The sequence below is a fragment of the Mytilus edulis genome, chromosome 3 (assembly GCF_963676685.1).
Source record: "Mytilus edulis chromosome 3, xbMytEdul2.2, whole genome shotgun sequence".
NCBI lineage: Eukaryota > Metazoa > Mollusca > Bivalvia > Mytilida > Mytilidae > Mytilus > Mytilus edulis.
Genome location: NC_092346.1, coordinates 48,588,953 through 48,604,872, shown reverse-complemented (window position 1 = coordinate 48,604,872; position 15,920 = coordinate 48,588,953). Strand labels below are relative to the sequence as shown.

The 15,920-nt window shown below is 31.1% G+C and overlaps 1 protein-coding gene across 1 annotated transcript in view; it reads right to left on the bottom strand.

Annotated features, from left to right (window-relative positions):
• Window positions 1–15,920, bottom strand: part of LOC139514316 (uncharacterized) — a 53,405-nt gene that overhangs the window by 21,504 nt on the left and 15,981 nt on the right. The window contains exons 12-26 of the mRNA XM_071303409.1: window positions 14,530–14,730; window positions 14,044–14,202; window positions 11,533–13,251; window positions 10,521–10,721; window positions 10,126–10,284; window positions 8,699–8,875; window positions 7,658–7,858; window positions 6,974–7,123; window positions 5,768–5,911; window positions 5,258–5,458; window positions 3,442–3,597; window positions 2,289–2,432; window positions 1,783–1,983; window positions 1,310–1,474; window positions 325–738 (exon numbers count right to left, since the gene is read on the bottom strand). Of these exons, the coding sequence (XP_071159510.1) occupies window positions 325–738; window positions 1,310–1,474; window positions 1,783–1,983; window positions 2,289–2,432; window positions 3,442–3,597; window positions 5,258–5,458; window positions 5,768–5,911; window positions 6,974–7,123; window positions 7,658–7,858; window positions 8,699–8,875; window positions 10,126–10,284; window positions 10,521–10,721; window positions 11,533–13,251; window positions 14,044–14,202; window positions 14,530–14,730 (4,392 nt within the window). The remainder of the gene's footprint in view (window positions 1–324; window positions 739–1,309; window positions 1,475–1,782; window positions 1,984–2,288; window positions 2,433–3,441; window positions 3,598–5,257; window positions 5,459–5,767; window positions 5,912–6,973; window positions 7,124–7,657; window positions 7,859–8,698; window positions 8,876–10,125; window positions 10,285–10,520; window positions 10,722–11,532; window positions 13,252–14,043; window positions 14,203–14,529; window positions 14,731–15,920) is intronic.

Sequence of the window (15,920 nt, the reverse complement as noted above, 5' to 3'; positions counted from 1 at the left end):
ACAAACTGAAACTGAGGGAAACGGATTAAATATAAGAGGAGAACAACGACACAACATTTAAATGTAACACACACAGAAACGGACTACGCATTAGACAAAATCCGATGAGAATAACAAATATAACATCAAAACCAAATACATGGATTTGGAATAGAAAAGTACCGTGACACGTCTTATATTAGTGTGAATTCACACTCAAATATAACTAAAAACACAAACGACACAACGAAACACACAACGTTAAAATGTAACACACACAGAAACGAACTATAATATAACAATGGCCATATTCCTGACTTTGTTATATTATCTAAACTCACTTACAATTTTTGTGATAAACAATTCCACGTCCTATTAATCTAACACCAAGTTGATGGAACCTTTTGAAGTAATGTCCAGCTATCGCAAGATCAGAACTTTCATGATGTTCTGTATGACTTTCTATTGTCTGTCTGCTCATATGTGCGTGTGTTTTAGAGTTTCGGCCATGGATAGCTACACGATGGCGGCCATGTCCTAATGCAGACTGGTGGATGGGACGTATATGTTTGTCTAAGCTTCTTTGCTTTATTACTTCTAAATGTGTTCTTCTTATATGGGTTGTTGTATGGTGGCTTTCTAAATGATGATCTTTCAGATGGTTCCTTAAATGGTGCTTGTGGTTTAAATGCCTGAGGTGTTTTAGTATTAGTTGATGGCTAGAGAAATGTCTGTGATGTCCATGTTTTACCAAATGATCTACGTAACACAATGAAAATTTCAAAAGCCCAACAAGATATATAATAAGAACGTTGGGATAACATTTATACATTGTATTAAAAATGTTCTTAAATACTATTACAATAATTGTAAAAACTTGTCAAAAGTAATAGATTCAGGTAATTGAACCTTGCAATCAGTTGACAGAAAAAAACGGACCACATAATCATTTGAAAAATATAACTACTATACAGTTAACATCTTTGTCGACCTTAAACTTTTCCTCTAAAGAGTAAGGAAATAGTTAAATGTCATGACGAAGTTAAAAAAAATGAAAAATGTCAATTAATTTATCATACTCTTTTAGTACTACTGAATGAAGGTCGTGGATTTTTTTTTACAAAAAATTGATAAGTTCAAGATGAATGTCATTTGAAGGTATAGGCACTAATTCAAGATTATAAATCACTGACGTGGTTTTGTTTTTACATTTTAGTATCTGTATTTATTTGTTACTGTCAAAATGAAGTTATCCCCTAATGTTCATTATTCGTTAAAGAGTATTTTAATTGGTCTGATTACACTTTGATTAATTGTTTTGTGGACATACCCCCGTGGACATGATGAGGAATGTGTTTTCCATTCCATTTTACAGCATTTCCTATTATTTCCTGTCTGCGTAACTGGGTTAAACAAACGTCAGCATGATGATAGTTATGTATACATGTGGTCATATAACGAACAAATCGTCTACGTCGTATTAGGAATTTGTAGACTGGAAAATACAGATGAATTATTTTATAACAATATTACAACATCATTATTGTATAGTGCATGCACTTTGTTTGCAAGTAAGATCATGTTAATTGTAAAAATAAATTTTCTTTTTTAACTACTTTTTTATCTTATCGGTGTTTCTTATTCGTAATAAAGTCTATTTGCATTTTTTGTTTTCATGGTCGTATTCTTGAATGACATTTTATTATAGATGGATAGATGGTTAATATCTTTATATCATATGTTAAACAACTGACTACATATAAAAGTTAATTGGTGTAAAATGTCGTGTAAGAAAACACTCACAATGTTGTTGATAAACTATTCCTCTCCGTACAAATTTTATCCCAAGGCCATACCCTCGGTTATATTTTTTAAACCGGTGTCGTCTGCTTATTAATTTCCTTCCGTGTAGGTATTGAAGACAGCTATGCATGCCACCATGTGTCCTCTTACATGACCGAAGGGTCTTATAAAATACGTAATAGTCCACACTGAATCTGAAAACTTTCAAAACAAAAACCAATCACATAAAAAGTCAAAACCCATTATTTAGAGGAAATAGATATATACATACATTAAAATTCAATAACATACATACATCAACTACACAGATTATGAAAGATCGACGAATAAGATTAATTTTAGATTATAAGAAAAAATCTTAATATAAGCAGTAGATTAGACAAATTCAAAGGAAAATTTATCTGTTTAATACATTGTACATGACAAACGACAAAATATGAAATTACATTTGATGCTTTTGATACCAAAGAAAATATTTAAAAAAATCAGGAGGTAAGTTAACTTACAGTAACCGTGGAAAGTAATTCCTTTTCCTACTAGATGAACTCCAAGCTTTCTATACAGTCGGAATATACCCTTGTCTACTCTAATATCATGACTGTGTCCATAGTGTGAAGTCCTTCTGTGTAATACAATGTGTTCTGATGCAACTTAAATATAAATAAAATATTGGTTACGTGAAAAACAAGGTTAAAATAAAATACATTTCAAAGTTTAGATACATTAAAAACTAATTGTCGCAATTTGAAAAATAGGCGGGGAATAATAATAAAAAAAACCGAAAAAAACCCACAACGGGACGAAAAGACAATTGTCAAAAAATAGAAAAAAAAGTAGGGATTAAGCAAAACGAATTCAATCAAAAACAAAGAGTTAAAGAACATTCTGCTTCACTTGATGAACCCGCCATGATGTTTATGGTAAGTAAGTAAAAAATATAAAGTTTTCCTTTGTTTTTACAAATTTTTAGAATTGTGTGACCACTAAATGTTAAACATGATGACCTCGTATAGTATGTTTTCATATTGATTTTAAATTCGAACCTCGTTAAAGAACACCAAAATACACAATAAATTGTGTTTGTGTTACACAACTAAGATTTTCTTTTATGTAAAAAATCCCTTTAAATTGAAAATAGCATCAAAGATGATGAACAATCACTGTGGATAAATCTTGAGAGATATCCTGGAATAAAATGTTTTTCTTATTATCAGACCTACAATGTTACTACAATCTGTCTGTCGCTAATTAGAAAAAAGAAGATTTCTGTATAATGAGGTACAGTGGTCAAATTGAAATTCATGTTCATATGATTCAATGATACTATTTGATTAAACATGTGAGAACATATTGACACAAGTTTAGGTTATGTCATCAAATTTATCATTTTGTCATTTTTGAAAGATGGCTCAATGATCGAAGATCATTTAAAGGAAAAGACAATAGTTAGTCATATATCGTCGCACAAGTGTACATGTTTCGGGAACTTTTCTAGGTTTTCCAACACCTGCTGTCTTCCATTTGACTTGTAGTTTAGGTAACAATTAGTGACGTCATTAGTTCATCAACAATTGTTGAGTTATTTTAGTACATTTTAAATTTCCATTTCATAAATGAATTGATAAACACCGTTTCTAAGTTACCAATGAACATACATACCCCTGTGATGCAAATGGTTCCCTTTCCATGTAACACCATGTTCTATTATCCCCTGTTTGTGTAAGTGGTATAAGCAGACACCAGTTTTATGATAGTTGTGGATGCACGTGGTCATATAACGAACGAAACGTCTTCGTCGTATGAGGAATTTGTAGACTAAACAGTAAAATAAATAGTGTTAGTAGTTAAAATTATAAAACATCATTATCGGATATATTTATAACAAAAAGTAAAAACACAAAAATACTGAACTCCGAGGAAAATTCAAAAAGGAAAACCAAAAATCAAAAGGCAAAATCAAAAGTCCAAACACATCAAACGAATGGATAACAACTGTCATATTCCTGACTTGGTACAGGCATTTTCTAATGTAGAAAATGGTGGATTGAACCTGGTTTTATAGCTAGCTAAACCTCTCACTTGTATGACAGTCGCATCAAATTCCATTACATTGTCAACGATGCATGAACAAAACAAACATACTCAAAGAGTAAAAATGTCAAAAATAGGGGTACAACAGTCAATATTGTGTTATCATTTTAATATCACTACATAAACAACAAATGTAACAAAGTAGCACAAAAAGGCATACATCAAATTTAACATTCTCATTTTGCTTTTCTTATACGGCTGAATTTATCTATGTAAAGTCTACCCATAAATGAAAGAAGGTTTTCATTACTGGTGTAAAATTGCGCGTTTGAAATTCGCACAGGTAGACATAAAAATAATTTTGTCGTATGACGGCATACATAAATGCAGACTCACGTAAAGTAGATATAACAAAAACCAGATTTAACAGTAAAAGTAAAAATAATAAATAAAATAATGGTGTGGTTCAAAGTATGACGGGACACATAAGTACAGTTTCACGTCAAATACAGCTGAATTTATCTATGTAAAGTCTACCCATAAATGATAGAAGGTTTTCATTACTGGTGTAAAATTGCGCGTTTGAAATTCGCACAGGTAGACATAAAAATAATTTTGTCGTATGACGTCATACATAAATGCAGACTCACGTAAAGTCGATTTAACAAAAACCAGATTTAACAGTAAAAGTAATAATAATAAATAAATTAATGGTGTGGTTCAAAGTATGACGGGATACATAAGTACAGTTTCACGTCAAATGTATATCATAAACAGACTAAACAGAAAAAGTAGTCTTATTGAATAAAATAGTTTAGTCATTCATAGTATGTCAAGATCCTTAAGTAAAAGTAATATCAATAAATGAAATAATTTTGCCGTTCAAAGTATGTGGTTTTACGTAACCACAGAGTCACTTCAAATGAATATCTAAAAACAAACCATTTTTATTAACATTACTTTCTTATCGTATTACTATCATGATATCTGCCTACTATCCAAGAGATCTGTATTTCTACTTTGCATTTAAAAAATCCTCAATGAAAACCAGAAGATTTATCATTACTGATCATCATCTACTTCAGAGTAATTCAACCCTGGTAACTATGATGAGTTTATATAAACATGTTATTGATATACTTTTAGTTTCGATTTTATAATGCTGAATGTATTTAATCGGTTTCATTGTCATACTTCAAATGAAATGTAATTATAAACAGTTAAAGTCTGTAAATTACGAGAACATTTGTTTCAACAAAACCCACATAATATGCATAACATGTTAACCAATATTATATAAATGTAGATGTAAAAACTAATCGAAATGAACAACAAACCAAATAACAGACGACGCCAATTTATCATACAACAATCAAACAGAATTTAAACATATCAACTATCAAAAGGTTTCATCATTTAAAAGATCCTGTTCCAAAACACTTACAATGTTTTTGATAAACTATTCCTCTCCTGACAAATTTGATTCCAAGGCCATAACCTCGGTTATATTTTCTAAACCGATGTCCAACGCCTATTAACTCTTTTTTGTGCAGGTATTGAAGACAGCTACGCATGCCGCCATGTGTCCTCTTACAAGAACGAAGGGTCTTATAAAATACGCTGTAGTCTAAACTGAATCTGTAAACTATCAAGCAAAATTCATCTCATATATTGTTATATTTTGATACCGCACACTTCTTAATGGTAAATGGATTCACAAACATAAAGAGGATATAAATATATATATAAACCAATGTATAAATATACGTCAATATACAATCTGCGACTATAAAGAATATAAAAGATAGCTAAATTTGATCATAGCATTACTGATTGATTTTAAATTATATAGTGTAGATTTTTTTTTAGACCTTTTAAAGTTTTTAAAAATTAATGGAAATTGTAATAAATGCAAAGAAAACATTTTAAAAATTCAGAAATCTGTTCAACTTACAGTAACCATGGTAAGTGATTCCTTGACCTACTAGATGAACTCCAAGCTTTCTATACAGTCGGAATATACGCTTGTCTACCTTGATATCATGACTGTGTCCATAATTGGAAGATCGACGATGTGAAAAAAAGTGTTCCGTTGCAACTGAAATATATCGATGATGTGAAAAATTAGTTTAACGTAAGATACAGTTTAAATTTATAAATAACTGATCATCGCGACATTGGTAAATGCAAAAAAATACTATAAGACAAGCAACTATTTCCAAAACAAACAATATGCAACAGAAATACCATAAAAAACCGGGGTAATTTGAGCAAATGCTGCTCCACATGTTGAACCCGCCGTGATGTTCATGATAAGTACAATGTTCTCTGTCCGTCTATATACTTTTTAAGGCTAAATGTGATAGCCTTGTGTTTCATAGTCTATCTTCATCTTTTGATATTCTTAAAGATTTTTCTAAAAGCTATTTTCTCGTATTGTATTTTATAATTCTATTATTAAGTTCTAATCACATGATGATATTTTTTTCTCAGTATAATCTATACAAAATGTGTCATTTTGTCACCACCTGTAGCTTGATTCATTTGTGTACATATTACAACATACATGTAAACTATGTGTTGGCAAAGTATGAACACATTTTATCTTACATAATTCATACAGCCGTAACCATTTCATGTATCAACGTTCTAGTAAAAAAAGACATTATAATCGAAAACATCCCTGCCCATTATAAGCAACGTCTTTGACCCGAACAAATTCATGTATTAATATTTTTGACACAATGTTTGAAGCCGGCCGAGAAAAGAATAATAACTTTTATGTTTTTCATATTTTTTCTGTCTATGAAGAAATAACATTAAAAATGTTGTGCACACTGAATAATCCGTGTAGCGTGTTATTTAAATGTTTGCACCACATTTTTTATGTTATCTTGAATACACCAAAAAGAATATTACAGTCAATCTTTTAATTTAATTCAAAATCCCATTTAAAGCTGGTGTAAATCATGAAAAAACGTTCATGACGTCACGGTCACATGACAAAATTATATCTATGAGCCAAAACACTGTCAGCCGATCAAACGACGCGTTATATCCAAAATTAAATTATATATTCAAAAAGTATAATTTGAATAACCAATTCACCATCAAACTATATCGTTGTATATACACAGTTATTTAATGTATGTTAACATACCCCTATGATGTTTCCCTTTCCATGTAACAGCATGCTCTATTATCCTCTGTTTGTGTAATTGAGTTAAACAAACATCAGTTTTATGATAATTGTGGATACATGTGGTCATATAACGAATGAATCGTCTTCGTCGTATCAAGAACTTGTAAACTAAAATTAAAAAAAATATATATATAATTAATATGTATGAAGAGAACATGTACTTCATAAGTGTTTGAAATATTGTGTGAAAGTTGAGGAGGTCATTCATAAAACAAAAAAGTTTTTTAGCGTCATCTAATAATTTTGTTTCGCGGTACGTTAAACGTTCTTTTTGTTTGAAGTACATATTATTTTCAATATACCAATATATATATTTTGTTCTTTGTTGCTATATCATTTTATGCAGACATTTATTGATTGTACAGTTTATATTCCAATCTTTAATTTGATCCGTTATCAATTAATTATTTAAAAATATGTCGTTCTGATTCAACCGTTGTGTCTTTAAATGAAATTCTATCAAAATTAATGGCCTTTCAAAAATAACATGCACAGTAACACTATTGCAATGAGAGAAAACAATTAGACGGCAATAATGAGTTAAAAAAAAACACCATTATTTCCAGTCTGCCATTTCATTTCTTATCAACAGTCAATTTTAGTTTTAAATTCAAGTTTGCAAAAAAATAAAATAGAACTCACACTGTCTTTTATAAACTATTCCTCTCCTGACAAATTTTATCCCAAGTCCATACCCTCTACCATATTTCAGGAACCGGTGACGTGTACCAATCAACGATTTCTTGTACAATACCGGAAGACAAGCATAAACTCCACCATGACTTTTCAAACATGAACGAAGTATTCTATAAACTATTGTATATTCCACACGTATCCTGTAAACTGTAAAAACTTAATAGTAAAGAATTTTCGTCTTTTTTACCAATAAAAAAAAATTCCCAAAATACTTGAAAACAGGACAATCGTGTTTGAAGAGCGAAAGTTTCGCAAAAAAAATATCCGTCATGGAAACGTCTAAACAATGCAGAAGGTAACAAAATTTTATCATAAAACAAGTAAAAAATGCAAAAAAAGACCTACTATATATATATGTCATCCGTCCAGGGTCATTTTCTTGATTTACCTTCATCAGGAATCCTTAATGCCGAATATGTGTAAGCCAATAATGAATAAAAAGTTAAACAGTTGAAGAATAACATTGTATATGACCAAAAAGATACGTAAAATAAATGCCTAATCCATACAGGTGACTTAACCGGAGAAAGTTGAAACTTGGTTTTTACATAATTTATGAATTTATGAAAAGACAATTTAAGATAAGATATTTGTTTAATTGTTACAAATTATGCCAGTACCGAGATACTGGCTGTTGATCCGATTACAACCTTAGGAACTGATAGTCCAGCTGTAAATAATGTTCATACAGCAAACGAGAATGCAAAGCGTATTAATGTATTTCTATTTGATTATTCCTACCGATTTGTAATACGTTTGCCATTTTAAAAAAGAAACATTTTGCCAAATGTTATGTTTCTCGTCTAAATTTGATTCTTGGACAATCAGCTATAATGAAACTGATCAAAAAGAAGATTCTTGCATATAATGTATACTTACGTTACACGAATAAAAGTTGTAATTGTTGCAATTGCAAAGATATCATAGTTTTCCACTTACGTGTATATTTGATAGTAACACTAAATGTTTTATATTGTTTCTACTTACAATATCCGTTTACCAGTATTCCTTGTCCAACTAACCGTACACCAAGTTTTCGGTATTTTTGAAAAATCCGTTTGTCTACTTTGATAGCATGGATGTGTCTATAGCCTGCACTGTGATGCAAAAACTGTTGTCTTGATGATGCAGTTTTATGGTGCAAAAGCTTATGTTTTAATGCAACTGAAATATGAAACATACTATTGTATAGACAAATAGTTTTGATTTATTATAGAATTGAAATCCCCAGAATGTTTTTATATATACAAGTAATGAAACCAGGCAATAATTTTTAAAACTAATGCATAACTTTGCTTACTGAATTCTTGCCTTTAGAAAAATATTACACAAATACCCCTAATCAAAATACAGTAACAACCGATAAAGAAATAGCTCATAAAAGAAAAGATAGAAAGAAATGAAGACAGACAAGAGAGAACAAAATGAAGGTTTGAGAAATTGTTTCTGCTTGTTTTCAAACTTACGAGTGTGATATACCTTTGGTATCTTTCGCCTTGTTTTGACTTAGTCTGCAGAAAAGTTGATTGAACAAAACAAGTTTCCTTGTATGCAAACTTCCCTTCTACCTATCTTTACTTTTGATTGTAACAAAAAGAGACCTCACAAATCATCTCAACGTACATACTGCTACTAACTCACAACACGGAAAAGCAATATAAACGAATTGAACAAGCATTTTGGATTCATTTGTCTCAATGGTTTCATAAAACACATTTAATTGGCTGCCTCAGAAAAAGGACGAACGTAACAAAACATGTCTGCTTTATTACATTATTTTCTTACAGAAATATTTGCCGCTTTTTTCAAAATTTGTTTTGCTCAGAGCATTTACTTTAAGCAGAAACAACTTGTTTCAACAATGCTATAAAAACTTTTCTGTTTCTTTTTCTTATAAACAGTAATTATCAATCGAAATTGTTATTATGTCGCTGTTGCTAATATGCAAATTGCGGTTATTACGTTGCATTTGCAAGCTTACCAACATTATATTTCGATTTCAAAATTCATTCTGTAAAGGTTTATGAAAATATTACTTGGTCAGAATATATTGGCTTTGCTTATTACTGAAGAGCGTACGGTGACCTTTAGTTGTTATTTTCTGTTTCATTTGGTCTCTTTAGAAATTATACATAATCTTTATGTTTTATAGAACCTTAAAACAACTATTATTTCATACATGAAGAACCCGACTAACATAACAACAAACAGTAATTAACAGGTATATTTGTTATTTAAGATGGTACCAAACACGAGTACTTACATTAATTCGGCTAGAAAGCAGTTTGACAAACTCTTATTTGGATCGTTGAGAAGCTTAATATTTCCTTAAAATTTGAGCATGATTAAAACGTTCAGCAAGACTTACCTCTCTATAGTGTTATGTACCACCGTAAATATGAATTTCCACTTACAATTCTGACTGATTAAGTGTTGGTTCCCATATGTATGAGCAGCTCCAAGTAGTCCTGTATTTTGTAACTTGTTAATACATTTACTTGTGCGTCCTTTACTGTTCACACATACCGTCATATACTTTATGAAAGTCTTTCGCACAACGTGATATTTTAGATCTGAAGAAACAAATAATTTTGTAACAGAGGAAATTATATAGAGATTTCTAGTCGTCTGGGTCTTTTGAATTTAACATGAACAAACTATTAAAGATAATTAACATTAACAAGTTAGATTTAAAAAAAAATTAAACAAACAAATCCGACAGCAGATATGAAAAAAATAGAATTAAGAAATTTACATAGATGTTTTATGACGTTCACAAGTAAGTAAAGTGATTCTAACATTTACTCACAATAGTTTTCATAGACAATTCCTTTTCTAACAAATTTTACACCTAAACCAAATCCGTGTCCATATCTTTTATATTGATGGCGTTTTCCTATCAGTCCGCGTCCATACAGTCTAGGAAAGCAATGCTCAACTCCACCATATGTTCGAATACATTTCCTCATTGAAATGTAAAGTCTTCTTTCGCTGCAGCGTAGTTTATAAACTACAAACAAATGTGCACGACTTAGCATTGTTGAATATAATCAAATATAAATTGATGCATTATCACAAAATCGGATTCCAATACACTGAAAATTCTTCACATCTATTAAATCATTCCTGTCAAATTACATAGTTGCTTTGAAAAAAGGAGCTAGGAAAATTATTTTTCTATTTAAAATATTATTTAAAAGGTGTTGACATCTTTACAATTTTAATGATTTGTTTTAAACTCTATGCTGGTATGCTTTCCTGTACACCGTATAGTTAAGTAGCGTCATGGTGCACTAAAACTTTAAATTCGATTCAAGTTTAAAGCAGCATCATTCATTAGTTTCTTTCTTTTATCCTTTTCAAGTAACTGTTATAAAAGAAAATAAATTTTGTAAATAAAAATAATTAATATGACCTTAGCTGTATCTGGCAAAACATTTGGTACTCAATGCTCTTCAACTTCGTACTTTATTTTGCCATTTCAACATTTTTTTTATTCGAGCGTCACTGATGAGTCTTGTAGACGAAACACGCGTCTGACGTGTATATGAAATTTCAATCCTGGTGTCTATGATGATTTTATCTAATACGTTTTGATCTGTAAATTCATTTAATATATTATGCAAATGAAACATATTAAAATGCATACTTTTAAAATTCCGTCTTAGTTGCTTTCGTATTCTTGTAATTATCCATCGTTAGAAGTGTTTTGATAACTCTTTAGTAGCTTGTTTCTTTTTGTTAATAATTATGTCTCGTTCATTTACCTTTAAACCACATATTCACATTTCTGCTCAATTATTTATCTTAATATCACTTACAACTATGATGGTAGACAATACCACGTCCTATTAATCTAACTCCAAGTAGGTGAAATCGTTTGAAATAATGACCAGCAATCGTCAGACCAGAACTCTCATGATGTTCAGTTATTTGACTCTCTGTTAAATGTCCATGCCTGCTGTTTCGCCACTCTCTATCAAACCTTTGCTTATCGATTGCTAAACGACTACGTCGATGACCAAGATTGTGATGTACTACATGTTGGCGGTTGTGATGTACTACATGATGCCGATTGTGATGAGTTACATGCCGGCGATTGTGATGTATTACATGACGGCGATTGTGATGTACTACATGACGATGGTTGTGATGTACTACACGACGGTGGTTTTGATGTACTACATGAAGCCGATTGTGATGAGTTAAATGCCGGAGATTGTGGTGAACTACATGACGACGATTGTGATGTACTACATGATGCCGATTGTGATGTACAACATGACGGCGAATGTGGTTTACTACATGATGTCGATTTTGATATATTACATGATGACGAATGTGATGTCTATATCTGCTTTTTCGCAATTCTCTATCAAATTTTTCCTTATCGATTGCTAGATTACTGCGTTTATGACCAAGATTGTGATGCACTACATGCTGGTGATTGTTATGTAATACATGATGGCGTTTATGATGAAATACACGATGGCGATTGTGATGTACTACATGATGGTGATTGTTATGTAATACATGATGGCGTTTATGATGAAATACACGATGGCGATTGTGATGTACTACATGATGGCGATTGTGATGTATTACGTGATGGCGATTGTTATGTACTACATGATGGCCACTGTGATGTACTACATGACGGCGACTGTGATGTACGACATGACGGCGACTGTGCTGTATTACATGATGGCGACTGTGATGTACATCATGATGGAGATTGTGATTTACTACATGATAGCGATTGTGGTGCATTACATGATGGCGATTGTGATGTCTATGTCTGCTATTTCGCCATTCTCTATCAAATCTTTGCTTATCGATTGCTAAATGACTGCGTTTATCACCAAGATTGTGATGTACTACATGATGGCGATTGTGATGTATTACATGATGGCGATTGTGATGAATTCCATGATGGCGATTGTGATGCAATACATGATGCCGATTGTGATGTACTACATGACGGTGATTCTGACGTAAAGCATGGAGGCGATTGTTATGTCTATGTATGCTATTTCGCCATTCCCTATCAAATCTTTGCTTATCGATTGCTAAATGCCTGCGTTTATGACCAAGATTGTGATGTACTACATGATGGCGATTGTGATGTATTACATGATGGCGATTGTGATGAATTCCATGATGGCGATTGTGATGCAATACATGATGCCGATTGGGATGTACTACGTGATGCCGATTGTAATGTACTATATGACGGTGATTCTGATGTAATACATGATGCCGATTGTGATGTACTACATGACGGTGACTCTGATGTAATACATGATGGCGATTGTGGTGTCTATATCTGCTTTTTCGCCATTCTCTATCAAATCTTTGCTGAGCGATTGTTAAATGACTGCGTTTATGACCAAGATTGTGATGTTCTACATGATGCTGATTATGATGTATTACAGTATGGTGATGGTGATGTCTATGTCTGCTATTTCGCCATTCTCTATCAAATTGTTTCTTATCGATTGCTAAATGTCGATGAGAGTGTCCATATTCTTCAAAATTGTCTGAAAATAATATCATATAAAATAAATAAAACTGATTAGCATTACAAACATTTGGTCCTATCAGACATTCGCACATATAAATGGTGATCGAAAGGTTACACTTGAAAAGGATTGAGTTATTCCCCTTTAAAAAATCTTCATGTCAAAATTCTTAAATCGAGAATAGAATATTTGTTTGCAAGAGAAGTTCATTGCCGAACTAAGGTAAGAATGATTAAATTTGATACACGACGAATTGGTTCAAATATCTTAGTATCATCTAGATGGATATCTTTTTAAAAGAATTACACTTAATGATGTAGATTGTTCAGTTGCTGCCCTTTTTTCGTTCTTTTCACGCCCACTGAAAGCATTGAACACTCAAATTATTGAATGTCATTTTGCAATTCGTACATTCGCCGAAAAAAATATACACAAACCAAGGCCGAAATTAAACGCAAACTCATACAAATTATATCTTAATGTTATATTTGAAGTTTATGCAGTAATTACAAGTATATAACCATGTATTCCCTTAGTTTAAAAATGTTTAAGTTATCCATCGGATTTTGGGCTTATGCCACTAATTTGTATGTCAATTACGATAATGAAATATTATTTGTCAGTTTACCAAAATCAATGTTATTTTCATCATATCCATAAAAGCTAAAATATAGCTAAATTTTAACAATTTACTCTGTTTTGCTCTGTTCTTAAAGACATATTCATTTCACAAAACTTCTGACTCGACTATTGGAAAACAAATATTCATGAGTAGTAATATTAGTGACTATAACAGAACATTCTACTTACAGCTATGACTGATTTTTTTATTATTTCTATATGAATGTGCAGTACCAAGTAGTCCTTTCTTTTGTAACTTGTTAATACATTTACTAGTTCTTCCTTTACTGTTCACGCACACAGTCATATACTTTATGAAAGTCTTTCGCACAACATGATATTTAAGATCTGTAGAAACAAACATTTTTTTATAATATGTGTACCAAAATACAAGTGAAAATCGCAACTATATATAATTAAAGATTGCTTGCATTTATAAAATAGAAGTTTGCTAATGTTGTGAGAGCAAATTTACATTTTTTTACAAGAACACATTATATTGCCACATAAAAAATGGTGTTCTTATTTAATTAAATAAACTGAGCTAAAATTATCAATTCGAAAAGATTTTATGCACTATTACGACCTAATACTAGTGTAAAACAATCTAAGAATATTTACAAAGATATCTAATGACGTTCACAATCTTTTACATGTTATCATATTTCTACTCACAAGAGTTTTCATAGATAATTCCCTTTCTCACAAATTTTACACCTAGGCCAAATCCATGACCGTATCTTTTATATTGATGACGTCTTCCTATCAATCCACGTGCATACAATCTAGGAAAGCAATGGTCAATTCCACCATATGTTCGAATACATTTCCTCATTGAAATGTAAAGTCTTCTTTCGGTACAGCGTAGTTTATAAACTACAAACAAATATGAATATTTTAGAATTGTAGAACACAATAGAATATATATAAAAAAAATACGTATTTTTGATCACACACTTGGATATCAATACACTGAACGTTCTTTTACATATGATAAATCATTCTTGTAAAATCACATGGTTTATTTGGAAAAAGGGAACAATGACATATGTCTTTTCATTAAAAATATTATTAAACAGTTGATCTCTTTGACAACTTAAAGAAATGTTTTCAAACACTATATTGGTTTGATTCCTTCGACTACGGATATTAAGGCAGTTTCAAATAACACCAAAGTCTTTATAAATTGGTTTATAGTTTAAAGCAGCATCATTCAGATGAGGGTTTTTTTCTGTATTTTATTTATAATGTTCTATTGAATAAAAAAATTCATTTTGTAGATTTAAATATTTAATGCAACCTTTCAGTACAGTTTGATCTGTTAAGTCATTTATTATAGTATGCATATGAAATACAGTCAAATGTAAACTTCTAAAATTCTGTTTTTGCTCTATTCGTATGCATAGATATAAAATGATGTGGTATGAGTGCCAATGAGACAACTCCCCATCAAAGTCACAATTTGTAAAAGTAAACCGTTATAGGTCAAAGAACGGTCTTCAATACGGAACCGTGGCACATACCGAACAACAAGCTAGAAAATGCTCCAAAAATTATTAGTGTAAGACCACTCAAACGTGAAAACAAACGGTAAAATTAATATAAGAAACGAGAAACGAGAAACACTTCTAACCCATAACAACAAACGACAACCACTGTACAGCTGGTTCCTTACTTAAGATTACAAACAAATGCAGCGGGTTTAAACGTTTTTTTAAGTATTAAACGTCACCCTTACCTAAAACAAGAGTGAGACATCACAACATAGAAAAACACACTGTAAAATATCAATCAAAATGATTAAACTTAATCAAAAGGCATATTAACACGATTGAGCATGCACTGAAAAAATAAATTTGATCTAGGACTTAATGCAAATACTACAGAATCAATTAAATGAGCGGTGATATATATTAAACAATTTCAGAAAGACAACAATAACCTTGAAAAAAATGCCTCCAAATAGAATAATGTACACAAGTAAATGGCAAAAAATATAGTGATTTATACAGTAATGGAGAACGGAAACACTTTCCACAAAAATAAATAATTTTGCTGTTCATAGT